At 39.2% G+C, this 26583-nt stretch overlaps 1 protein-coding gene across 1 annotated transcript in view; it reads right to left on the bottom strand.

Moving 5' to 3' along the window:
* Positions 1-26557, bottom strand: part of POLR1A (RNA polymerase I subunit A) — a 37808-nt gene extending 11251 nt beyond the window's left edge. The window contains exons 1-25 of the mRNA XM_085314698.1: positions 26371-26557; positions 25821-26025; positions 24157-24306; positions 23926-24033; positions 22926-23011; positions 22712-22821; positions 21596-21682; positions 20821-20923; positions 20212-20374; positions 18153-18326; positions 17813-17935; positions 16741-16968; positions 12431-12685; positions 11584-11775; positions 10723-10872; positions 10052-10235; positions 7469-7551; positions 7202-7360; positions 6689-6787; positions 5622-5774; positions 5350-5432; positions 4634-4799; positions 3880-4101; positions 2177-2391; positions 726-893 (exon numbers count right to left, since the gene is read on the bottom strand). Of these exons, the coding sequence (XP_085170824.1) occupies positions 726-893; positions 2177-2391; positions 3880-4101; positions 4634-4799; positions 5350-5432; positions 5622-5774; positions 6689-6787; positions 7202-7360; positions 7469-7551; positions 10052-10235; positions 10723-10872; positions 11584-11775; positions 12431-12685; positions 16741-16968; positions 17813-17935; positions 18153-18326; positions 20212-20374; positions 20821-20923; positions 21596-21682; positions 22712-22821; positions 22926-23011; positions 23926-24033; positions 24157-24306; positions 25821-26025; positions 26371-26447 (3743 nt within the window). The 5' untranslated portion in view covers positions 26448-26557. The remainder of the gene's footprint in view (positions 1-725; positions 894-2176; positions 2392-3879; positions 4102-4633; positions 4800-5349; positions 5433-5621; positions 5775-6688; positions 6788-7201; positions 7361-7468; positions 7552-10051; positions 10236-10722; positions 10873-11583; positions 11776-12430; positions 12686-16740; positions 16969-17812; positions 17936-18152; positions 18327-20211; positions 20375-20820; positions 20924-21595; positions 21683-22711; positions 22822-22925; positions 23012-23925; positions 24034-24156; positions 24307-25820; positions 26026-26370) is intronic.
* Positions 26558-26583: the final 26 nt, after the last annotated feature.

The following is a 26583-nucleotide window of genomic DNA, read 5'->3' as shown; positions in this document are numbered from 1 at the left end:
AGGWGGAATTTCTTCCCTGTGAGAGTGACAGAGCACTGGACCAGGTTGCCCAGAGAGGTTGTGGAGTCTCCTTCACTGGAGATCTTCAAGGCCCGCCTGGACGCAACCCTGTCTACCATGCTCTAGGTGACCTTGCTGAGCGGGGAGGTTGGACTAGATGATCTCCAGAGGTCCCTTCCAACCTTACTGATTCTGTTATTCTATGATTCTAAACAAGCATGCCAAATAGCAAAGTCATTGTCACCAAACAGAAAGCCAGGGAGAACCTGGCTGGTGTAAAAGAGGCCTCTTTCTGCCCAGGTGATGACAACCCTAAACCTGCAAGACTATTGTCTTTCAAGCTCCATTTTTTGGCAAACTTCACTACAATTAACTAAGGTTTAAAGGTTACTAGGAGGAAGAAAGGACAGGCAGATAGCAAACCCACAAAGCAGCTTCATTTCTTTAGGCTTATTTGGTTTTGCTTTTTATTCAGTACAGTATAARCAATTTGCTATGCACCAGGTAAGAATAAGTGGCCTTCACAGGTTATTTTCTGTCTAGAAAATAAATCAAAACAACCGAAAAATTGTAGAATATTAAGTATATCTGAATATGTACAATCTGTGATTAAATTGAAGCATCATTTGCCCTTAAGATTAAATGTGCAACAGCCAGTAAGATTAAGTGGTATTATGTAAGCACCAAAAATGTTAAAGAGATCATTGAGAACACAAGTTTCTCACCTTGGAATACCCAATGTGACATTCATTTCACCTCTGCCAGCAAAATGGAAAGTGTTCAAAGTCATCTGTGTGGAAGGTTCTCCAATACTCTGAGCTGCAAGGAGACCCACAGCTTCTCCTGGGTCGCATAGGGATCGTTGCCACTTTAAGTACAATAAATCCTTTAATCTGAARACAGAAAACAAGCAGAGGTTTAACTCAATGTAGTACAAAATAAAAGACTGGGTATATACTGAAACATTCCTTCAGTTTAACAAAGTTACATCTTTCAGCCAATTTCTCTTGGTAGTCTTTGGATGCAAACACTTTACAAACTACAGCACTGTTTAACTCAATCAGATCTGACAAATATATTTTGTTAACACAGAACTGGGATGTTAGACAAACCATACTCCATTTGCTGCTAATTCCTAGACTGTTAAAAGAGAATCTATTTACTCTCACTTGCTCRTGTTAACTGCTTCCTAATTCCAAGGTGTGGCAAGAGTACATTTTAACATTTAACTGTGTTATTGTAAAATATTATTTTATATGTAGGGGAATACACTACAAAACTCCAGCTCTGCAGAGAAGAACCTGGGAGTCCTTGCAGACAAGAAGTTAACCACGAGCCAGCAACGTGCCCTTCTGGCCAAGAAGGCCAATGGTATCCTGGATTACATTAGGAGGCCACATCTGGAGTACCATGTCCAATTCTGGGCTCCCCGGTACAAGAGAAATATGCTGCTACTGGAGAGAGTCCAGTGAAGGGCTACTAAAATGATTAAGGAACTGGAGCATCTCTCATAGATGGAAAGGCTGAGAGAGCTGGGAATGTTCAGCCTGGAGAACAGAAGGCTGAGAGGAGATCTTATCAATGTGTATACGTATCTGAATGGAAGGTGAAAAGAGGATGGGGCCAGACTCTTTACAGTGGTGCCCAGAGACAGGACAAGAGGCAACAGGCACAAACTGAAACACAAGAAGTTCTGTCTGAATGTAAGGAAAAAAATGTGAGGGTGACAGAGCACTGGACTAGGTTGCCCAGCGAGGTTCTGGAGATCTCTATCCTTGTAGATATTAAAAAGCCATCTGGACAGTTCCGGGCAAAGTGCTCTGTAGATGACTCTGCTTRAGCAGGGGAGCTGGACTGGATCTCTGGAGGTCCCTTCCAACCTCAACCGTTCTGTGATTCYGTGAATAGCAATCCATTGCTGTTATTCCACAAGCCATTTGTCAAAGCCCTTACTAGCATGGAAAATTCTGGTTTAGAGGGAACAGATAAGCACTGCCTCTCCATTGTGTGCCACGCACATTTGGCTTTCAGGAACCATTCTGAAACCTACTATTTTGTTTCAAGAAGATTACAAACTCAAGATTTGATACAGACTTTTCATCTTTAGCAATCTCAATCCAAAGAATAAAGGTTTTTTTCCCTTCAGTGCAAAGAAGTAAAACACAGACATTAGTACCTATCAGAAGAAAACGCTGCTCGCACATAACATCTTCTGTTCTCAGATTCCCATTTGTTGATGTAATCCTCAACTCCACTTTCAAATGTTTCTGAAACAGATGCAAAATAAGCATCTGGACGCCAGACAGCAAGGCTTGGGTCAGGACACTTATTTGTCTTCTTTTGATATTTTCTTCGTTTCTTCTCATCTAGTTCATGCCACATCTTCAATAACTGAAAAATAAGAAAATTTTTAAGCAGGTTAGTTTACCCACGAAACTGAAACAAAATAAACACTACTTCCACCAGTAATTAAACAGCAGAGAAGGAGGAAAAGACCACCACTTGCACAATGCTTAAATGCATATGTAGCACATAGCAAAAAGGGTTACAAATATAGCTTTCTCCGTTTTCTGTTATTTATATGTAGCACTTTTGATCCCACAAGATTTCAAGGTATCTTACAAGCTTGAAATAGAGTATCTATCCACAGTAATCACTTTAGACACCAGTGAAATATAGTCTTCTAAGAATTATTTTAGATTGGGAGTAACATCTCTTAACACACTTACATGGTTATTTCTAGCTGGCTAGCACCTCACTTGTCTAAGACTGGCATGAGAAAGGAGCTTTTCTTATTTACAAAAGTTCATATTCAAGTCCAATAATCCAGTAGAAATCTTCAGTTTAGTCTGCACCTTCTGCATGCTAATTGGTCTTATTTCTCTTCTTCRTTTTGTTAATCTTTCAAGTAACATTTCAAATACAACATTGAAATGAAAATTGAAAAATTGAAATTGAAAATTGAAAACKGAAATTGAAAAAAATCAATTCAGAAAATGATTTCAATGCATCTTTACACAAACTTTGCTGTTAAGAGCCATGAATTTGGCTTGTGACAAGGAAGGCTGTCCACTGAGCTATATAATATATTGCGATAGAGATTGAGCTATATAATATATTGAGACAGCGATACAGCTATATCTACCTATCTATCAAGAGAGAGGAAGAGAGAACGAATGCATGAATGAATGAAGGCAAGAATTATGTGGCCAAATTGTTCCCAAGGTTATCCAAAGTCCTCTTTGCCTCTAGTCACACAAATTCAGCACAGCTGTATAAATCTGATCAGTATCAAGGAACAGTATTTGCAGACAAGCTACCAGAGTTAAATCTGTCAACACCTTCAACTTGGAGTTTCATGCAAACTGTTCACATTCTAATAGGGCAAATTCCCTCTTGTGAAAGCCAGGCTGCRCAGCTCTACCTGTCTGCATTTTGTGCCTGCACATTTGTTCCTCAATTGCAGCCAAAACATATAGATTAGTGTGCTGATGTACAAGAGGTTTAAATAAATGTACTTCTTGAAACACTAGACAAAGCTGGCTCAGGCCTCTGACTTTTTCATTTCAACAGGTTCTCATCTCACTGGTGGATGTCTCTCCACCTGAAGAGATCTAGTCTGTGTATACCCTAATGAACCCACAGGATGTTTTGTAAAACCAGTTTCACCTCAGAGTTTGTGATCTTTGCCCTATCACTAGAGCTCACGGACTTTAAGAAACAATACTTTCTTAATTATCCACAGAGCTGACATACAGCTTTTGAAAGAATAACTTAAATAGTCCATGAAACACTTCAGCATGAAAAAAAAAGAAATTAAATTATTGAATTCTGTGTTTTTAAAAACAGGCTAGGTCAGTTCAACTGCTTTTGCTTTACCTGTAAAGTAGCAGGATCTCTTCCATTTCTGCTCTCTCCTCCAGGAATCTGTGCTTTTACACTTGCCATTTTCTTCTGGGAATACATCAGAAAACCTCCTTCTCTTTGCACAGAGCTTTGGTGCCTGGCTCGCCACTTTTTGATGGCTTTGAACTGCTGGTTAGCTTGGTGAGACTCCATCTTTGCTAAAGCTTCATCCAGATGGTTTGTTTTTTGGATTACCTAGGAAAAAAATCTGTTTATGATCATTCTYTCTACACTCACTATTACTAAAAAGGCAAAGCACACTGAAAAGGACATCTGCTGCCASTAAAGGTTTCTGCTGCTTCAACAGAATTTTCAAAATTGGTTTTCAACCCAGTCGAGGCTAAAGCTCTTTTATCTTTATGTGACTAGCATCACTTTTTAATAATTAGTCATTGAAGCAATACTTCAGGTAAAAGGAAATTATCAAACTTGAGAGGCAGAATGGTAAAATCATCTATATGGATATGAATCCAACCRCAGAAGTTAGAACAGGAGAAAGAATAGGGAGAATACGTGGTGCTCTACTGAATATCAGACTGTTTAATCATTCCACAGACTTAAAATACACGTCCATACTTTGAACACCCTGGCAAATAAAAATGTAGGATTGTCAGAGTGACTGCAAACAACTATGCCACCAGACCATTAACAGATATGTCATACATATTTAAGTGCATAAAGTCTTTCSCTTCATCCCACATAAATGCTTAAGATTTAGGTGTTTTACCTCATAGTTTTCTGCAATGAAAGGAAACTGCTCAGGTTGTAAGAACTGAGTTTTAGGGATATCAAGCCCATCTTCTCCATATAAAAACTGCACCACACTGCCATCACTGTCACGTACAGTCAGATCATACTGAACCACCAGCCCTTCCAAATGTTTTATGATACACCTGCCGCAAGAGGGGAAAAAAAATGTTATTAACAGGCCACAAAGTAACAAGGATGATACAACTCTAACATAAGATATTACTGAAAACAGTATATGTCATTTTATCCCTGCTCTCTCTCTCTTAAGTGGCTATCTGAAAGAAGGAGGTATTTTTCCTTAAGAACTGTCCACCACCTTGCAAAACAATGAAAAATTCCACCTTCTTCTGTATGTCAGAGGTGTTACCCAAATAAAGATGAGAGCCACACAGTATGGCCTAGAAAAGCTAGAGTTGCCTGAAATGTATGTATATTTACTTGTACCAATAAAAACAAGTCACCAAAAGAAGCTGTGAGCCAGAGAGAAGTTAAAAATGATAAAGGTCACCTTGATCCAGTCCTCTAGGAAGTCAGTCTTAGAATAAACACTTGAGAAAGCAAACACTATTTTTATTTTTAAAGAAAGCAAGTACACTGTGAAGTTAATCTAAGGAATACATGTGCATATTACAGTTTGCAGAATTTTAGAAAAAGTACCTTTTAAAGTASCAAACTCTAGAATAAGCCTCTTACCTTTGAAGGTATCCAGACCTGCTGGTTTTGACAGCTGTATCCACAAGACCTTCCCTGCCAGCCATGCAGTGAAAGAAGAATTCCTAAATACAAGCATAATCTCATTAGCCTTTCTGCTGGGAAGTAAACTGAGATCAGTARTTTATGCTCTTTTCAAAGATTACATTAAAAATAGGGTAAACACAGCTGATTTATCTATAATTATAAACCCTATATTGTAGTACTAAGATCTAATTAAATTTCAGTATGAGCAAAAGCAGTATTAAACTTACAGAAGGTTTGATCCCAGTGAGAAACCTGCCAGTTACAAATCCTCCTGAGCTAGGTGAAAAATCATATGGCTGGAAACATGGTAGTGATTTGCCAGATGMCATCAGTGGAGGCCTTCGACCTTCCAGCTCAATTTGGCCCAGCAAACAAGAAATCTGYATGTGGACAGGAAGTACACAGGCAAAGAAAAAGGAAACCATCACTTTTCCACATAACTGTTTGCTCATATTAAGTGCAACAATTTTTCTACGAAAAATGTTTAAAACCCCTAAATATTCATTGAAGAAATGCTTGCTACTGATGGGCAATCGAAGCATCTAAATCTCATCTGATTTTTAAGTTATTCCAGTCACTTAACCCATCCCTCAACACTTCCRTTCTCATTCTGTATGTTTATTTTAACACAAAAAGATRCAACACTAAAATAATGCAAATGCTGAAGTCCCTACCTTACCCTCACTACCTCTTAGCAGTGCACTGAAAAAAAAGAATACAGATCTCTTGAGCTTTGGTCATTCTCTCTCACCTTCTTCCCAGAGTGAGAATATATGCACAGAACTKTAGAGAGCATTTTATATATAGGGTCTGTTGCTTGGTATCCATGTTGTAGAAGGCAAAACAAACGAGCATCCCTTCCTTTTCCACCAGAAGCAACGTAGGTTTTAATTGTCCCTTATTTAATGGTGGAAGAAGGGAACAGAAGCATCAGCCTCCAACAATGCCCACAAAAGCTCTTTCTTCTGCAACAGGATTATTTTTATAAACTTTGGCATATTCSTTCTACTAACAAGAAGGTCTTCTATTTCTATAAATCTTTATGTACTAAGAACAGATGCAAAAATAGAAGGTTATAGTAAACACCGACTTTCCTCCATCCCTTGCTGAGGTCTTTATTACATTCTAAAAATTTTCCACATCAAAGGCACTGCCATTCCCACAGCCCAAATTAAAAATCTTGCTTTGCTATTAGATACTCACACATTTCCCCAAAGAGCTTCAAAACAATTTGCATTCTATAACAAATCAACTCAACACACACAGCTGCCAAGTATTATAACTGTCATATTACCTGCATTGTATTTACAGTAGATCCTTTGGCTCCTGACTGTACCATCAACTGCAAATTGTTCTCTGGAAAGCTCCTATGGAGACCAAGAGGCATACAAACCTAAAGGTTTGGGGTGAGGGGAATCATAATTAATAAACCATGACTAATAAATCAATGAACAGCAATTCCTGTTGAAAACTGAAAAAGTAAAACCAAGACTTATCACAAGCGTTTCTATTTATAACTAAAGAACAACAACAGAATTGGAAACAATAAATTTATGATAGGCTCAGATGACAACCTAAAAATTAGAGTGCCTTGAACACTAAAGAGTGCCTTGAACACTGAGTCATCTTCTCATTCAGGGAGGCCAAGGTTAAGGTACACTGGCAACTCAGTATGTGAAGCCTCATGCTGGGAACGGATGGAAAGCTTCAGCCTTCAGAACAGTCAGGCACCCCTCATCAACATTAAATTAACCTAATAAGAAAGTCTCCAAACAAGATTAGTATATACAGATGCCTCAATGCCAACCTTGTTAACTTCATTGTTGTAACTGTTTACTTCCTCCTTGAATTTCAGATCAACCATGTTAAAATCCCTCTGGTCTTTGCAGAGATGGGCATCCTGCCATTTTCCTTGGACCTCATCACATGATGCTGTTTCYGGCAAATTAAGAGCAGCTCTAACAGCCTGAAAGTAAAAAGATATTTTAGGTGCCAAGTAGACACRATTACACAAAGCAGGATTTGCAAGTTTTTAAATTACGGGGATAAAACCTTTTCTGCAAGACAGACTTACATCAATACCACAATGAGTTGACTTTTCAATAATTTTTTGTCTTTTGTGGTCTGCTTCAGGTTTAACCAACATATCTTCAATCCCTGTCAAAGACAAGAGGGAGATCCTATCATGACCTAAACTCCAAAAAGAATAAAGAAAGGATACCACTTTTGTTGCCAAGGAAGTTTGAGAGCAAGGAGCCGGAAAGGAAAGACAATCACTAAATGTAGTAATTGCCAAGATCAGGTTAACTCTAGTTTGACAAGAAAAAAATTAAAAGCTCTGGGAGTCTTTTGAGGGAGAAGGCYTAGACTGTCAACAAAATATGCAGAATAAACTAAGCTAAGTAATAAGAGTGTAAAATCAACTCCCTAAGTTAAGAAGCCTTAACATCAGCAATACTTACAAAACCCTAATCAGTGAACTTGCACATGTACAAGTATGTTATAGACCAGCCACAAACTCTTTGGTTTCCTCTTTCTTCTACTTTAAAGTTCCTTTTAGGTGAGTTTTAGAGCATCAATTAGTCATTTACTAGATTTTTAAAAAGGTAACCTCAAAATGCAGACCCTTGTGATGACAGGACCATGACAACAGTGATTTAGAACGTATCAAAGGTAGGATTCCTATCTTGCTGTAGGCTAACCAGATCTTTCAACATCCTGCAGGGCTGTACCCCAGTGTACCTCTAGYAATAATGTAAAGTATTTCTATGAGTAGGACTTGTAAAAATGAAACCAATGGTTTCTCATTCAAGTGCTATCTTGCAGACACCTACATTGTTTTTAAAGTCATGAAAYAGGTGTCAATTAAAGTTCCTCAGCATGGCCTCCCACAGTATCCCAGCAGCCAAACTGAGGCCATAAGGACTGGGTAAGTGGAGTGTTGAAAATTGACTGGATGACCACGTTAAAGGCATGTGWTCAGCTAGACCAAGTCCAGCTGGCAAGGATTACTCGTGGCATCCCTCAGAGATCATTGCTGAACACAAAGAGTTCAAAGGCAAAGGCAATGTCCTGTATCTGGGATGAAAAAAACATTTAGCAGTACAGGACAGGGGCCAATACTTCTCTTATCTCTTAAGGCTGAACAAACCCAGCTCTTTCAGTATCTTCTTGTCCACTGTGTGCTCCAGCCCCTTAACCATCTTGGYGACTTTTACTGAACTGCAGCTTTGCAGAATAAAGACCCACAGTAATGTGAACATGAGTCAGCAGTATGCCTTTGGAGCTAAAGCCAAGCACATCCTGGGCTGTATTAACACAAATGCAGTCAACACTTAGAATCATAGAGTCACAGACACTGATGTGACACTGCATCTAGATACTGTGTCCTGTTTGAGCTGCCCATTATCAAAAAAATTCCCTCAAGCCCCCAAAACACAACCCCCCCCACCCAAACACAGAACACCCACACCATTCTGCAGGGAGTCCAGCAAAAGTCACCAAGATGGTGACATCCCCTCTGGCCTAAATTTATCTAAGACTCTAAGCATACAGAAGCTCTAGGGGTACAAGTAGGACATTTAAACACACGTGAAACTCACTAGTGAAGAGTGCAGAGGCCAAGAGTGTTGCCATCTCCCTCTACTTCTCTTTCTGTCCAGGCCCTGCTCTGCTGCTCCCATTACAACTTTTTGACTCTTCTACCTAGTCTCCTTTTCTTGAGCCTTCTTCACTTCATCCCACAGTCTCATTTTGATCAATCCTGAATCTTCTCATCTTCATCCAATCCCAGACTCCTGCTCCAGTCCCACTTTTCTCTTCCYGATGTTTTAACCATCTTGTGGTCACTAGTAATGTTCATTACTTTTGCCTAACCAGTTCTTGCACCACCTCTTAAGATTTATTTTGTGTCTTACAGTCAATCACCTTCCTCACTTCTATTTTTCCTTGGTTCTCAGCAGTCTGTTTGTTCCTTGCTACTGCTGTCTACCAGCTGATCACATTTGCATTATCCTTAGTGATCATATTGTGACTTCAGACAAAAGCTGACTTAAACCTTACTGGCGATACATACTATAAATATTTAATTAGCATAAAAGTATCTTGTAAAACTCTCCACAGCCATTTGAAATATTTTAACTATTGTCAAAAAGGGTATAGTGARAGTCAAATTTTTACTGTTTGACAAAGCATTCTTGCATGACTTTGCAAAGCTGTAATGAAAGTCAATTTACCAAAAGATTAACAATAGAATGAGACATGCAGGACTTGACTAATAACCCCTCAAAGTCCTTCCATCAAACTTTATCACTTGTCATGGTTTCTATGCAATGATTCTTTTCAGAGGAGTAGAAAAAAAAACCCCCAAACATTCATGTGTGTACACTTTGATAGGGAAGGACAGGAGAGAGAGAACTCAGTGATGAACATACTCAAGATTACACCTTTTCTTTATGTTTACAAGGTCAGCTATGCAATGAATGAAAAAAAAATTACATATATATGTTTGGCAAACAGCTATCCCACTGAGGGACACAATGTCTAGTGAAAATTTATTTAGAGAACTCGTGGCACGTACTATGACCAACAATGCCTCTTTTATACCTCAGGAAGTGCTACACTACAGCACKGGTGAATTAGTCCTTGTGTTACTTACCCATTGTAAATCCCCTGTAGAGCTGCAGATAAGCAGTAAAGAGGCGTCCTAGACATGTTAGCACTTTCCCACTAGTTTCACCCCCGTAGATTTCATAGCAACAGTGGACCAGGCCATAGGCAGAGCTGCCAAAGTGAGCTTTGTCCAAGACACCACAAAGTAACTCCCCGCTTCTAATAATAACCTGAAAATGAAAATACAGTTAATCAAGCAAACAGATTTTGATCCCAGCGTGTTCCAGACCACATTCAAAATGCAAACTTCTTTGTGTAATCCACATGAAAATAAGTTTAAAAGGACATAGGTGAACAATATCTTCATTTAAATATTTTCAATTACATGTAATTCAAGAGGGTGAAGAGGAAAAAAAAAGGCTTTTCATCAAAGAAGAAAACTTCTAATCATGTCTATATTTTTTCCATCTGTAAAACAAGACAATGAAGACATACAACCTAATAAAAACACAGATGGAATCTGTATCAGAGTCAGGATCAGAAAAGAGTTCTTCCTGACTCCCAGCCTATCCTTTAGTTACCGCCAGGGGGTAGTGATGGTTTCTCAATATTTATTTTTGACTTTGTCATCACTTCCCATTCCTCTACTGTTACATTAGATTTGTATTAATATATAACCCCGCGCAGTTTCCAGAGTCACTTACTGCACCAGCATACCTGAGAYTCACACATTGAATCAAGATTAGTTTCTAGATATCTTTTTGCAGGTCCTTTTATCCAAGCTTTTCCACTAATCTTAGCTTTCCCAGTCAAATTCAGTGGAATGTGGTTTTCTGGAATAATGTTTATTAGCAATGTAGAAACAACCTATAAAGAAGCAGAAAAAGCGGCAGGAGCAATCCATTTTCCATATTCTTGTCTCACTATAAAGACCTTGGCATGGAAAAGAAAAGCAACATCCTATGTATAGTTTTTGCACTGATAACAAAGCTTTGGAAGCTCAGATCTGTAGTCTACATGACAGGAATATCCTCTTGCTACTCCAGCCTTTAAAGGATCAACGAGCTGACACACAGTTATTCAGGAACACCAAAATGTGTCAAAACGTGATCATGGCACCAAATATACAGCTCTCCCAAACAGTAGGAAATACAGCATCCACTTGGGTTCCTCAGATATTCTATCAACATAATGATGATTTCAACCAAACTGTTAAATACCAGAGTATTTATCTGCCTTTAAGATCACAGATTTAAAAGTAGTGATTAGCTTTAATTGGTTCCACCCTCCCATTCTCAGCAAGGAGCTCTAATGTGATCAGCAAATTCTTCCTCTGATCACATGCCTGTAAACTGCAGCACTGTTAAGAGCAGCAAGTACAAGTACCATTCTAATACTGTTATTTTAAAGTAAACAAGACTCGCATAACTCTAATAAGAACAAATATCAAGTTCAATACAGTGTTGCTTAGATGACGAGATTCTGCTTTTCAGCAGCTCAGCAGCACCTGTTCGAATACTAGTTCCGCTCACTTTGGAATCACCAACATTCCTAACAACTCAATAAATTTTAAACTACCTGCTTTCCTGTCCATAATCGCTGTGGCTTCATAATGGCAGGTGGAAAGGTTTTAATTCTTCCCTTTTTGTCTGTTAGTCCTCGGTAAACAAGCTCCATGTATTGCTCCCGTGTGAAAAAGCAGCTCCGGATTGTCATGCTGACACCAGAAATCATGTGATCTTGGATCAAACCAGGAAGTGGCTTACCATCCTAAGGAGAGAAGAAGGTAAAGGGYTGGAAGGCAAAAAGTCATGTGCTAGCACAGCACCCAAAATTAGTCTAGCTGGATAAAAGCAGAAAGACATTTGTGAATAATTCTTTATCGTGGTACAACGGTACAGCTCTGCTAAATCTCTTCTGAATATTGACACTAAAGGAATAAGACTGGTTGGATGTGATGATCCTTCTCCAGCCATCTCTGCCAAAAAAAGAAAAAGGAAAAAAAAAATCTGTGAAGGGAATGAGCAAGCCTGGTAACAAGTGGGAGACAGAAAAAGAACCAGGAATATATTGATATGGCTAAGTACTTCAGTACTTCACCCAGCAGCCAGGTACTACAAGGCGTTAAAGAGAAGAGGAAAACCACTATGACCTGTAAATAATTCGTGACCACAGGAGGTGGGGGGAAGGAGGAGGAGGACAGGTTCAGAAATAAATGTTCACATTTCCTTCTGGTCTCCTTCTGATGTGCCTTATTTGAGTGTGTGCTCAGCTTACAAAAGGCAACAAGGCMCAGGCTTCCCCACTCACATTAAGAAGTTACCATTACACCAAGGAAAAGAAAAAATTATTATTAGATGAAACAAAAAATCTTCAAAGAGTATGATTTCATGAAGTAAGTAATTTATCCAACAGTTTTATTTACCTTTGGAACCAGATACTGTTCATCAGTAAAGGCTAAGGTGTACGCCTCTGCTCTGCCTAGTTCGCTTTGTGGAAAATGAGCATTCATCTCATCACCGTCGAAGTCTGCGTTGTAAGCCTTGCAGTTGGCGTAGTGAAGCCTCAGCACTTTCTCTCCAGGCAGAATTCTGGCCCGGTGAGCTTGGATGGAGGGTCTATGAAGGGTAGGCTGGCGGTTCAGTAAAAGGACATCTCCGTTTTTRATATGACGACAAACCTGCAAAAGAAGGTTAGTTGTTGCCTATTAGGCATTTTCCTCCATGCTTCTGAAAAAGAACCAATCTTCAGATACACACACATCCAAAACATTTCCCGTCTAATATTATTTTGTGCACAGTGCTTCGCAAGAGAAGCGAGTCTTCTTGCCTCCAGAACCTCTCTGCTCTTCACCAAACCACACTAAGACAGCAAATGCACCATTAACACCCACAAACCATAGAGATCAAACCAAGCTAACAGCATACAAGCCGCATCCTAACAATCTCTCCTCTCCCATGGCAATGCAGAGATCAAAGACCGAAAAAGAAAGGAAATTCTGCCATTTGTAAATGAGAATACTGGCTGTTTATCCGAAGCCCTTAGAGTTGACTTGGTAATACCTATCATCATAACCACAGACATCCTAGAATAAGGTACTACTAGCTGGAGGCCAGGGACCTCCGAGTTCTAATTCCAAATTTGAATACAAGACTTGATCAAGATTACACAATACAGTCTCCTCTCTAAGTCAGTCCCTCAAAACAGTCTCATTTCAATTTCTCTGTCAGTAGCACATATGCTATAACATATTCATCTAAGTGATCATCAATTCCTGGATGATAAACTACATACAATCTAAATACTTAGTATTTACTTGAATATATGCAGATTTCAGTAGTCATGCTGGTATTTCCAGGAGTTAAGAGCAAACAGAGCTTAACTATGTCATGCTTTAGATTGTCCTCACCTGACACTTTGTTTGGAAATGTCCATCAAGTTCAGAACTGTAGCAAAAACTTAAATGCCTGAGCCCTGACATTTGGTGGCCCTCCAAAAAGCTATTCTCCTTCACTGAATATTTACCATTTACCACAGCATAAGCTTTTGTATGGCCCTGAAGGATTACCCTMAGTCCCCAAAATCCCCAAGACATATGCTGTAAGAGAATGTCTCATCATAGAAATTCAGGAAAGGAGAGAGAGAAGTGCATACTAACCTGCMCAGCGGTTCATCGTTCTATTTAAGGATCTTCCCATAGGTACTTAATCAAGCCAGAACTGACAAACTTCTGCAATTTATTGTAAATTTCTATATGCTGATCATCATCAAAATCTCACAATCCTACATGCAATTCCCTCATCAGGTAGCCACAGTTATCCATTTTCAAATCATACTACTCTGTTCTTACTGAAAAGATCTTAGCTTTAGCACTCCAATTCACAGGTGCTTTTCTGCACACAACAGAAGCSAAAATTTCAAATCCAGTCCAAAACAGAACAAATTAAGATGCCAAGGAAAATGCCACTTGATCTGTACAGTTTCACTTAAGCAGTACCTGGGAGCTGAAGCCCTCTCCTTGAAACACTGTGTTGGCTAATATATTCTCTGTTCCTGCACTTGTTTTCTCGTTTTGCACTGTGCTAAAAGCAGCTTTCTTTATGTTCTGTCTTGRGTATAAACATCTGTCAGAGGTCTGCATACACTGTTTGCACTGATGAACCCTGAGGAGATCGCTCTCAGGAGTGACAGCTCAACTGTCATGTTTATTGAACAACAACCTGGGCTGGAAGCCAGGAATTCATGGGCTCTTCTTGTCTGAAAATAGTCCTCTTCAGATAGACTTATTACTGCTTTATGCCCATCTGAAACAGAGAGGCAATACAGAACTTGCAAGAGCAATATAAATGTTGTATCTGTGACAGGTTCTGAGAGAACTGACACTACAAAAAAAATACTCAGTTAAACATTAAATTTATACCAGGTATCTATTAAGAGACACAGTTACACATAACAGATATTGTGAGAAGGCTGTTTATCATTTCTGCAAAACTTTCTGCCCTAGCAGCTAAACAGCCTTTGCAGATAGCAAATTATTAACTCTTTCAAGGTAGAAAGACATTAAGAAATTTCACAGGTTGATTAAATTACAGCAGAGAGAACTCAAGTCCTCAAGCATCTCCAAAGAAACAACTGCTATAAACATTATACATTTCACAGATGTTAATGCCAGTATAAATAGGTGTGTATCAGTGTGGCTGTTCTTTATTTTGCAGTATACATAATGAGATGGTGAAGGGAAGACTGATCCTAGGCCATACCTAGGCCATTCTAGGCCAAGAAACACAAACCATTCATCCCCTGCTCTGTGCCACGACCAGCACTGCTGACCCAGAATGGAGGACTTAACTCCATACCTGCTCAGGGATACTCACTGCTGGAAGACAAGTCACATCAGCTGCTTCTGTTCCAACTATTCTATAAATGTACTGAATTTCAGCCTTCAGAGCTACCACAAAACAACTGTTCCAAATACAGAAGATACTTAGTGTTTCAAAAACAGAATTGGCTAGCAAAAGCTGCAGGGCAAGGGACACAGAATCACAGAATGGCTGAGGTTGGAAGGCACCTCTGGAGATCAKTTAGTCCAACCTCCTGCTCAAGCAGGGTCACCTAGAGCATGTCAGACAGCATCGCGTCCAGGTGGGTTTTGAATGTCTCCAGAGAAGGAGACTCCACAACCTCTCTGGGCAACCTGTGCCCGTGCTCCATCACTCTCACAGGGAAGAAATTCCCCCTCACATTCAGACAGAACTTCCTGTGCTACARTTTCTGCCCATTGCCTCTTGTCCTGTCACATGGGACAACTGAAGAGAGCCTGGCTTCATCCTCTTGACACCCTTCCTTCAGATAATAACTGATAAGATCCCCTCTCAGATAAGATATAAGATTAAAGCAACAGTTTATCTTACAAACTATTGCTGCTAAGACTTCACAAGAGCAGTCAGGTAAGAAGAGAAAGACTACTCAGCATCTTGGTAAGGTGTATGCCACACACTGGCCATTAAGACAATAGTAAAATTCAGAAAGTGATCCAACATCAAAAGTGATATTAGAATTCTAAAAAGTAACAAGCATGKGGTACAAAGCCTAGTCGGAGGCCTGTAGCTAGTGGTGTTCCCCCAGGAGTCAGTACTGGGTCCAAGCTTGTTCAACTTACACATCAGTAACCTGGATGAAGGGACAGAGTGCACCCTCAGCAAGTTTGCTGACGTTACAAAATTGGGAGGAGTGACTGATGCCCCAGAAGGTTGTGCTGCCATTCAAAAAGACCTGGACACCCTGGAGAGCTGGGCAGAGAGGAACCTCATAAAGTTCAACAAAGGATAGTGCAGGTCCTGCACCTAGGGGAGGATAGCGCACCCCATGCACCAGTACAAGCTGGGGGCTGACCTGYTGGAAAGCAGCTCTGCAGAAAAGGACCTGGGAGTCCTGGTAGATAAACTGACCATAAGCCATCAGTGTGCGTTTGTAGCGAAGAAGGGCCAAAGGTCTCCTGGGTTGCATTACGAAGAATGTTGCCAGCAGGTTGAGGGAGGCAATCCTCCCCCTCTACTCAGCCCTGGTGCGGCCACATCTGGAGTACTATGTCCAGTTCTTGGCTCCTCAATACAAGAGAGAGATGGAGCTACTGCAGAGAGTCCAGTGGAGAATTATTAAGAGACTACAGCATCTCCCCTGTGAGGAAAGGCTGYGAGGGCTGGGAACGTTCAGCCTGGAGAAGAGGAGGCTGAGATGGGATCTTATTAATGCGTATAAGAATCCAAAGGGAGGGTTGTAAAGAGCATGTGGCGAGACTCTTTTCAGTGGTGCCCAGCAACTGGACAAGAGGCAGCAGGCACAAATTGAAACACAAGAAGTTCCATCTGAACACAAGAAAAAAAAAACTTCTTTACTGCCAGGGTAACAGAGCACTAGAACAGGCTGCCAAAATAGTTTGGAGCCTCTATCCTTGGAGGTGTTCAAAAGCCATCTGGACACAATCCTTGGAAACGTGCACTAGGTGACCCTGCTTGAGCAGGGGGGCTTGACTAAATGACCTCCAGAGGTCCTTTCCAATCTCAACTATTCTACAATTCTTATACTCCCCCCAGGCTTTTCTCAACTGTCCACTAAAAACCAAGATAATCCTGTCACGGGAGCCTTCACGAGCAGGTACATTGAAATCACTAGTAAAGACAACTTGTTTTTTAAACATASAAGAGCCCTGACAAGCCAAGTCTTCGTAATACTCACAGTCTTCAGTCCTGATTGAGGGGCACCTGAAGAAGGAGTAAGGAGCTGCTTAGCTATGGCTTCCCTCTGGGTCAGGCTACTGGCACTCAACACTGTACGAGACCCATCTTCATTAATGACCATGGAGGCGCCAGGGTGAACCTTTGGGCCATTTATGACAGCCTGTCTCAGTTCTTTGACATTCCAGGGAGTGACTGGCTGAGGGTAAGTCAGTTTGGTAGCAAACACCTAGACAGGAGGGGAAAAAGAGGAAAGAAGTAATTAGTTTTTCAATATTGCTTTAAAATGGTACTGAGTCACTGAGAAAACAGTGCTAATTGTTAAGTTATACAACTTCAACAAAAATTATGTGAAGCTCTTTCTTAGATGCAGCCTCATCAACAAGTTGTCATGCTTAATAAACCCATCTGTGTTCTAAAATCCTCTACTATAAGAATAGAAGCTCTGTTTTTTTTTTTTGTTTTGTTTTGTTTTTTGGGTTTTTTTTACGGTTTTCAACTGCAGTTAAAGATGAAAACTCAATTAACAGCATGATTTTAGAATCTGCAAAAAATTGACAAAGATACAGGGGGAAAAAAAGCATAATCATGATGTCCACTGACAGATAGCAGAATGAGAAAAGTTCAAGTTCAGGTTTGCTGTGACCTCTGGAAAGTAGCAAAATTAGAGATGAACTTTCTTTAAAGGCTGTCATAGCTGTTAGAAGATACATTGTACAAAGATTAAGAGAGAAACAGGATCTACCTATATTAAGTTTGTATTAATTCATAGTCTCAGGAAGCAAGTGCAGCTTTTTCTTTTATTTTTTTCCAGCCTCTTTCCTAGATGTGGTGCTTAGTATAATGGAATTCTATATAAGCAAATACAAAGGTTAGTATAACAGCATTTCCTGCTGTTCAAAACTCCTTTATTAACACAGTGTTAACRCAGAGCTATATAAACATTGGAAAGGTAAGAATTAGGATGAGACTGTAAATTTAAAGTCTTAAACTGCTTCCTCTGTAGCTAAAAATGCTACACTATTTCAGTCCCCAGCRGTACGAAAGAACAATAATCCTTTATTTCTTCTTACCATGGGAATGCCAATCTCATTTGTACCAATGTACATATCGGGGCAAATGACTGACCGAGCAGCATAATCCACACGTTTTCCCATCATATGCTTGCGGAACAGACCTTCCTTTTTCTCTAATAGCTTTGAAAACAAAAGTTAAGTCAATGATTATAATGTGAAACACAGATTACAAGTATGAAGCATCAGATAGACTCAAGATATTAGTGATGCATATCATGAAAATGCCTGCATACTAAGCATAAACATTCCACTTATTTTTCAGTCCATCTATACTTCTCATTATAACTGTCTGTCATATACAAAGCTCAGTGAATCTAAGGTTCTCTCTGCTACTTACCTGACGTATACCGGGGTATTTCTCTGTCATTAGCTTGTCCATGTCACTATCAAACACAATGTTGACATGGGTCTGAAGACGAATCCAAGCATTGTACAGCTTATCTGCAATAGACTGTCCTGGAATCATTGCTAAGACAGAACGGTCCAGAGGTTCATTAGACTCACCTGTCTCCTACAGAAAAAGAAAATGAAAAATTGGACTTATAAGACCCTTCATTCACCTGGCTGGAATTTTAAATATTAAACACCAAAAGAAACACAGGTCAATATTTTGCACCTCATTAAAGACACTGTATCCAAAAAAAAAAAAGCATTAACAATATAACCATAATTTTTAAATTATTAACYAAATCCTTAAATCCTTCAGACTAGTCAGCTGTCAAGCTTTAGAAACCCACTTGGACTGGAGATCTCCAAAGACAATAGCTACATATTCCAATGGGATTTTTAACAGATGGTTGCTTGGTAAGTCACAGTATTCTTTCCAAATTATCTTTTTGCTGGTTATGACTCCATGCTAAGAATTACTGTGCTACTGAAAAGTCCTGTTTTTAGATAAAAAAAAATAACATAAATCCAAGAGCCTGTATTGCATATACCACTTTGATTTCATAGTTCTAAAAGTCTGTATCCTAGGCATTTCCAAAACGCACTAATGTTCTGCCACGCCAAACATCTTAACAGCATATCTCCACCTAGTGGGTAAATTCAGAGTAACTAAAAGAACTTAAAATGTTTATGAAATATTTTACTCTTAAGGATGCAATCAAACTTGGCTGAAACTCCAGGATTTAAAAAAAAAAAAAAAAACAAACCTCAGTGACACAATTCATGAACACATATGAGAAAAGGGATTCACTAGGATGGTGATTTACCTTTGCTCCTTAAGCTCAGTGTTAATTTCTAACCTGCATTACAAAGTTTTTCCTTCAAGTTAGATACAAAGGTTTGTTCCCTGTAGGACAATACATGGGAGTGAACCTGCTTGGCAGAAATACAAGGTTTTCTCCATGTGTGTGTAGCACCTTGAAGACAGACCTGATTAGAGTCTCTAAGGGCTATTAGAAAAATATTAGACCTCATGGCAACGAAACAAAATACTTGGAACTTGGATGACATGCCAAAGCGAGGTATAACTGTCATTCCAAGCTTAAGAGGGGAAAAAAGAGTTAACACGCAAAGCTGTGAATATCCTGACTGAAACCAGTCTACTTAGTTTCCTTTACAGTTCTTAATGAGGGGATTTCAAGGGCAAGAGATAAAACTGCCCACATGGATGTTTAATGTTCACAACATGCATCTCAATCATGCTTTCAAAAGTGCACTTCACTTAAAGTGCACATGCTTTCAAAAGTTCATCACTTAAAAGAATTAACAGGAACGGATTTAGAGTTCCTTATGATATTGTCAATTCCCTCTGTAGGCCATAACCTCAATTCASAGGCTAAATTCATTAGTTTTCCTAGCTTCCTTCTTGCATGTCTTTGCAATACAGATAYGAGAAAACAGTAAGAAGTCACACAGCTCATAAGATTGGTGATGATATATRTTATTATTAACCACTACATTGCCCATGTGAACTGGTCAGTAGTAACCAAGCATTGCTAATAGTTATTGTTATTYGTGAATTAATTGGTTCCATCTAGAAATTAAGGGCCAGTAATAATAACCATCACAATTGCCTCTATTAGGCTTAGAAGACAGAGTGGCCTTTTTTTCCCCTTACCACTTTGCACAARCAAAATGCTGGAAAAGTATTATCACAACTGCTTCTGCTGTACAATTTCATTTTTCAAAAGCAGAAGCCCATTAGTTCTCATAYGCAGTAATCAATCCTCCCAAAAATAATGCAACTTAAGAACCACGTGTAAAAGGTTTTTGCCTTTGTGCCACGAGTGAAAAGTAGTACAAGCAAAAAGCTACGGAGAACACCTGTATCTGCATATATTCCAACAGCCCAGGCAGAAACCTTTACCAGATCAGTTTTAACAGGAACCTACTTGGAACTTTACCCACATATCCAAAAAGGAAAGAATAACATGGCCAGCAACTCTTACTGTTTGAATTTCATCTTCTGTGATTTTTATTGGCTGGCATTGTTCTTTTGCCATGAAAACCAAGAGCTTACGTATCATCTGGGCATCTTTCATGACAGCCTGCAAGTTCACAGTCTGTCCATTTGTGAACATCCGATCTCCGAGACGATTTATGGGACGATACCTATAGCAGATCAAAATCATTTTAGAAGTTTAAAGTCACTCCTTCCCCCTCCCTGAAAAAAAACAATAAAATCCTCAAACATTCTAATTATGAGAAAATTCTATGAAATAGTGTATATTTAAAACTTCAAATATTACACAGGGAAAATCATAAAAAAGGAATGATTTCTTAACAACAAATTTTACTGGTATTATACAATTATGATAYACTGTAATAATTTTAAATACTAGTAGGAAAAAAAATTCCAAAATAAGTATTTCAAGTCTTTYGTCAAGTTCCTTTGAAGTCATACTGAAATTTATCATCCATTACTATTATGATTTTTAACACTTCATTGATACTTTGGCAAACCAGTCTGTACTGTACAAGTTTACATCCCTGACTTCTGCAAAGAGTATGGGCTAAAACCCATGATTTCTACAAAGCTTGTCAGGAAATTTAGTTACCTYGAAGGTGGAACCACAAGAAGATCTAAAAAAAACATATCTGGACTGAATCCTGCACTCCCATGAACATCCATCCCAGGGAAGAGGTAACGCAAAAGGAAACCTGAAAGGTTTCAAAGAGCAAAGACAAACTCATTAAGACTGCTTTTCTATGGGAATGAAAACCCACAAATGCATTTGGTGAATTAAGCCAAAGGCATTTTCTGGGTTAAATACTAGAAAGTTTGGTTAAAATAAAAACATATAGGCATAAATACCTTGGAAAAGATTGCCACTGTTCTTTTTGGTTGCACGCATGCCTTTTTAGAAATAATTCTGACCAGAAATACAGAGTATAGCAAAAGGAAAAAACTAAAGCAGCAAGGAATAGTTCATAGCTACTGACTATGCTGATACATGAAGCCCTTAGATTTTTCCTGGCAACTGCAGATCTGTTCAGTATACAGGGAACTCAAAATAAAAGATTGCTAAATGCATTATCACAGTCTTTAACCAACGTAGCTGTTGGGAACAGTAGGCATAGCACCATACGATCATCAAATTCTCTGTAAACAACAAACAAGCTTTGTGGGAAGTCACAATTTGAGAAGAGCTGATCAACAAATTAATTCACTAAATCCAGCTCGCTATATTCACCAGCTACTAAATCTATTTTGCAGCTAGGAACCTTTAAGGTAAAGATTTGTAAAGAAGTCCATACAAGAACAAACATTTGCAGACTGTCCACTAAATGATACAAAGAACATGAGGTGACATTGCTCTAAGAGTTACTTACCTTCATTCTTCCACAGAGACAGGATGTACTCTTTGGCAGTCATCGGTGTTAGATACCCTCTCTTCCCTAACTGGCTTTCGTCAATAACTGAAAAAAGAAAAAAAGTAAAAAGCTCACGAGATGTTATTTTAAAGGGGTYTCTTAGCTTCTAGTAAGTGCTTCTAGCAAAGACAAGAAAAGAAAAGAAGAAAATATGTAATAATTACACAGGCTGACATCTACATTAAAAATATCATTAAGATGTTTGCTTTGGGGAAAGACTATTAACTAAAAAGAGAGACTCTGGAGTATGAAAAAGTAAGCCAAAATATACATGATATTTGGTATCCAATACAAAGGACTGAAACAGAACAACTTTTAACATCTGAAGCATATGCTTTGCTTAATACAGAAACTGTAACCTTCTTCAAGTAATAACGTTCAACAACCGAAACRCAGACCACTGACATTGTGCTCCTCCAGGAATAACTCAAAGATTTAACCCGGTACTTAAACCACAGGCTAGTAAACACAGTAAGCTCTATTTCTAAGTCTTTTCTAAGAATTTACTATCTAATACACAAATCTATTTTAATTCTATCCAGTCATGTAAAGATCAAAAAAACAACAGARGAAAAAAAGGAAGTTTCAAGAGATTCATACACTAGGATAATTAGGTCTAGGAAGYGCTGTCAACTTTCTTTTCCATCTTTTCCTCTTTAAGAGGAAATTCTGCTGTCAGAGGTGAGATTAATTACTTTGCTTTTTAAATGAGGTTGGCACTTCCCTCCTTTTTCTTTTTTTCTTTTTTTTTTAATAGTCTCCAGCATATGAAAAATCTTGAAGGTCTGCTACCTCAAAAACGCAGTGTTCTATAAACTGCACGATTGTCAACAAATTAAGCTTTTGTACTACTTCTCTTGATGTACACAGAGACACTCAGAGCTACCAAGCACAGAAGGTTTGCAGAGAATAGTGGAATTTTATGGAACTGGATACTCTCCCTACTGATGGAGCACGTGGTCCTTTGTCCAATATTTATACGCGAGTTGCAAGAGCGTATTCACTGATAGAAGTTCCTGCACCTTAAATACAGGAAAAAAAGTGAAAATGCAGTAGAGAAGACAAATATTTTACCTGCTGGCTCTTCTAGGATGCCTTCTTCTCCTGACTTCTGATATACTGTGGAAGGATAGGTTACTGTCAGCTTGCTGTTGTGCTCTTTTCGCACTAGTGATCTCCTAGATCTTAAAGAACAAAGGGAAGTTGGACAACAGTCACACAAATCTTGCAAAGGTCATTGTAATTAACTTTATCTCATCCATTTAGTTCATCATGTAGTGAAACTTACTTGCAGTTGGGGCATTTCTTTGAAGACATATGTGCTTTCCAGAACTGTGCTATCAACTTATTCCTACATTCACACACATTTTTTACCTGACAAAAAACCAAAGACATTTAAAAATAACAGAAGTAAAATGATCATTAATGATCAACATGAAGATTGTTAGTATTAATGCCCTCATTAAAGCATTGATCTTTAGTGTTCTTCTATCCTTCTCCTATGCTTTTTGGAAACCCAAGAATTCCTTTTCTCCTAACGCTCAACTTTCCCCCCCCCCACGCCTTTTTTAATTCATTCCATAAGTAGTCTTTATTTTTCAAGTTARTATTAAATTTTAGAGCTTTTCTCTAATGATGACTTAAGAGTCCAGAAGTCAGTCTTCACATTTGACTGGTTATCAGCACACCATTTCTAAAGTGCTTCAGGTTAGTTTTGAAACAAGTAACTAAGGAATTAAATTTGGCTTATAAGAAAATCTGCTTTAAGATGTCAGACCATTAAATATTTTATTTCCTAGTATTTTCCTTTAACTAGCAATGTACATTAAGCTGCATTTAAATGGAAATAAGAATTCAATTACAATCAATTAATTGTTTAGAATTTTTTACTCTAAGTAACTCTGTAAATCTGCTGGCTCCATGAGTTCTTGAAAAGACGTTTTGCAGTTCAAACTAGCTGTACAGAATTACCATCGTTGGCAGATAGAGTATCAAGAGAACACRAAATTATTTTTATATTTTGTATTTCCATCATCAAAGCATTTGCCTTAACAGAAAGTAAAGTGTAATTTCTAGAAACCAAATAGCTATTCTAACTTGTTATGGCCCAGGGAAGAAAATCTTTTCAAGCTTAACTTCAGACATTTGACCCGAAAAGTCCTTCTTAAATATAAGAAATTTGGGGTTCTGGAGTCTACACAGTAATGTGCAGGAAAAAAGAAATCTATTGGTCTGTTTTAAAAGAACATACAATCCAAGATCCTAGGAAGAGCACTGATTCTACTTACATTTGAACATTGATCTGCCAGTTGATGATTTTGTAGTATTTCATGAACATGGTGATTTAACTCTTCTTCAATTTCTAGACCCGTTGCATCTGCATTTTGCTCTAGAAACTAAAAAARGGGGGGGRAAAAGAAAGAATACAGAGAGGATAAAAGAAACAGAGATAGTTGGGATTGTTCTAACATTACAGAGCTATCAACCCAAAAAAGAATAAAGGAAGGCAGAGTACTTGCCCTATTCAGAATGACTTCAAGATCATGGACTGCATGAAGCAACCCTCTCTCCAGAACCTTCAGCTGACTTAGCAGTAAATGAACCACAGCTCGAGTACATGTCAGCATGTGACAATTTAAACAAGAACCTCGAATTAGAAGGTATAATTTCTGTAAAGGAGAGGAAGAAAAAAATAAGTTATTGTTATAGATTTGTCTGTTTGCACAGTATGCAAGTAGATAAATTTGTTTGAACTTACAGAAAATGCTATTATAAATTAGATATTAGACTAATTACTAAATTTAATCATATGGAATTGGGTGGCAATAAAAAAAATCAACCTCATGCACAAAGCATATTTGTCAAACTATCTGCAGATTGTCTACATATCAATTAGCCATCATGTGTCACCCCGTACAGGTCCCTTCAGGGATGAAGGCTGCTCTCAAATAGCACTGCAAATATAGCTTTCTACTGTGGTAACCAGATCTCCACCAGTGACTTGAAACACCAGTACCACCATCTGAATGTGAGATATTTAGGCTGAATTAGTAGCCTAGGTAGGAGCCTACTATCRTAAATGGAGAGATGGTTACCTCAAGAGGACAGCTCAGGCACCTGTTACAGGCTGGATGAATTGTCCTCTGGAAAYAGCCCCACTTCTCAGATTCCAAAAAGAGCTAGAGGTGGATTATATATCTCACTTTCAGAGGACTAAAACAATGTAAATCCTCTCCTTAGTGTGAGAAATTCTTCTGTATTTAAAAGATGAGCCTTGGAAAAACACCTACTTGAAGCACCAAAGAGAAAAGCTGTGCAATGTAGAGTCTCATATTTAGTTTTCAAAACAGGCTTATAAAATCTGTCCTGAAGGATGTACACCAAGTCTGCTTTACACCATGTCCCTAGTATCCCATGTTAAGTATGACAACAGTAAAGCTATGAAAAGCACATGTGTTTGTCTTATTTCCAGGTGCCAAAAGTCTTCTTGCAAGACACTTTTTAAATGAAAACAGATTGATTTTCTCTATATATCTTAACATTTTTCAACTCTCTACCATTGTCAAACTTACAACACTGTACTTCTATTTCTTAGCACATGCTGTATGTCACTCAGCATACTGCTGGGTAGGGTCTTGAGTCTTACCAATACTGATCCAGTTTCCTGAAACAGTTTTTCTGGAATAAGAGCTTGAGAGGAATATATAAACTGACATTCCAAGCTTAAACAAGGCCTGAACGTCCAGGAAGCACTAAGAGACCCTAGGGTAAAGGCTTGTGCTGTAGGTGCTCATGTAAGCTCATAGGAGTGGTTTAAAGGAGTAGTTTAAAGGAACTAACTAATAGTTTTTACTGTGCCATTCATTTAATCAAACCACAAGAGCCTGCAGTTGATCATACAGTTCAGTGATCAACATTTTCCCCCTCCTTGTTAATAGTGAATAAAATTACAGTTTCATCAAAGTATGTGTTTTGAAARAGATCCAAGGGGTCTATTTTTAATCAAAATTTCATGGCACAATAAGCTTTTTCTAGTACATTCACTTACCAGGTATTTTAGTGGAGCTACACTTAAACTAAGAGAAAAGACAGATCTCTGCATCCTTAATATTTGCAAATACTACAAGATAGCTTGAGCACCATCACCCATTTTATTAGCAAGGCAAAAAATACGCATACTTACATCAAAAAATAGAGGGTTATAGACAGTAAGAGGTAGTTCTATGTGGCCAAAATGACCCGGGCAGTTGCTAAAGTTCTGCATGCAAGTTGCACACACTTCTTTGGAGTCTGGAGGTCCCAAAGCCAAGTCATAGAGTCCATTAACAGCTGGATTCCCCACACTATCCAAATACTGAGGATTTGTTATGGTTTTTACACTGAGTTTCCTGYCATTGGAAAAAAARRAAAAAAACAGCAATCAGTGGCAGCAGTCSCGTGATATAACTTGAATATTACAGCTAGCGTTTACCCCTTTCTCCCCACCCCCGAAAAGGACCCCTCCTGCAGCCTGCCCCCTGCAACCCTGACAGTTGTGTCCCCCCCACAAAAAAGTCAGGGTCTGGTAGAGGCCACGCTGCAGCCGGACTACATRTCCCAGCATGCCGCGCGCCGACGGCCCGCCGAAGCCAGCCGGCGTCCTCGCGCGCGGCATGCCGGGACATGTAGTTCCCGCCAGTCCTGTGCTGCACAGGGAAGGGAGCGAGTCACCGTCTGCCCGCCTGGAGCCTCACCTGATCTCGTCGGCCGTGTACATCCCGAAGGAGACCCTAACCAGCCGCCGCCACGGCACCACCTTCGGCGGCCTCATGGCGAACGGGCGAGTCCTCGCGGGCCAACGCTTCGCTGAAGCTGCTGCGCCACGGGCAGCGGCGCCACGCGGGTCCCGGCGGCGGCGGCGGCGGGGCGGGGCCGGGCGATACCACCGCGGCGGAGGGGCGGCCCCG

This window comes from Rhea americana, unplaced genomic scaffold (assembly GCF_003343005.1).
Source record: "Rhea americana isolate MKP2758 unplaced genomic scaffold, rheAme1 scaffold_41, whole genome shotgun sequence".
Taxonomy (NCBI): domain Eukaryota; kingdom Metazoa; phylum Chordata; class Aves; order Rheiformes; family Rheidae; genus Rhea; species Rhea americana.
Note: the sequence above shows the minus strand (reverse complement) of the source record. Positions and strands in the feature narration are given on the sequence as shown.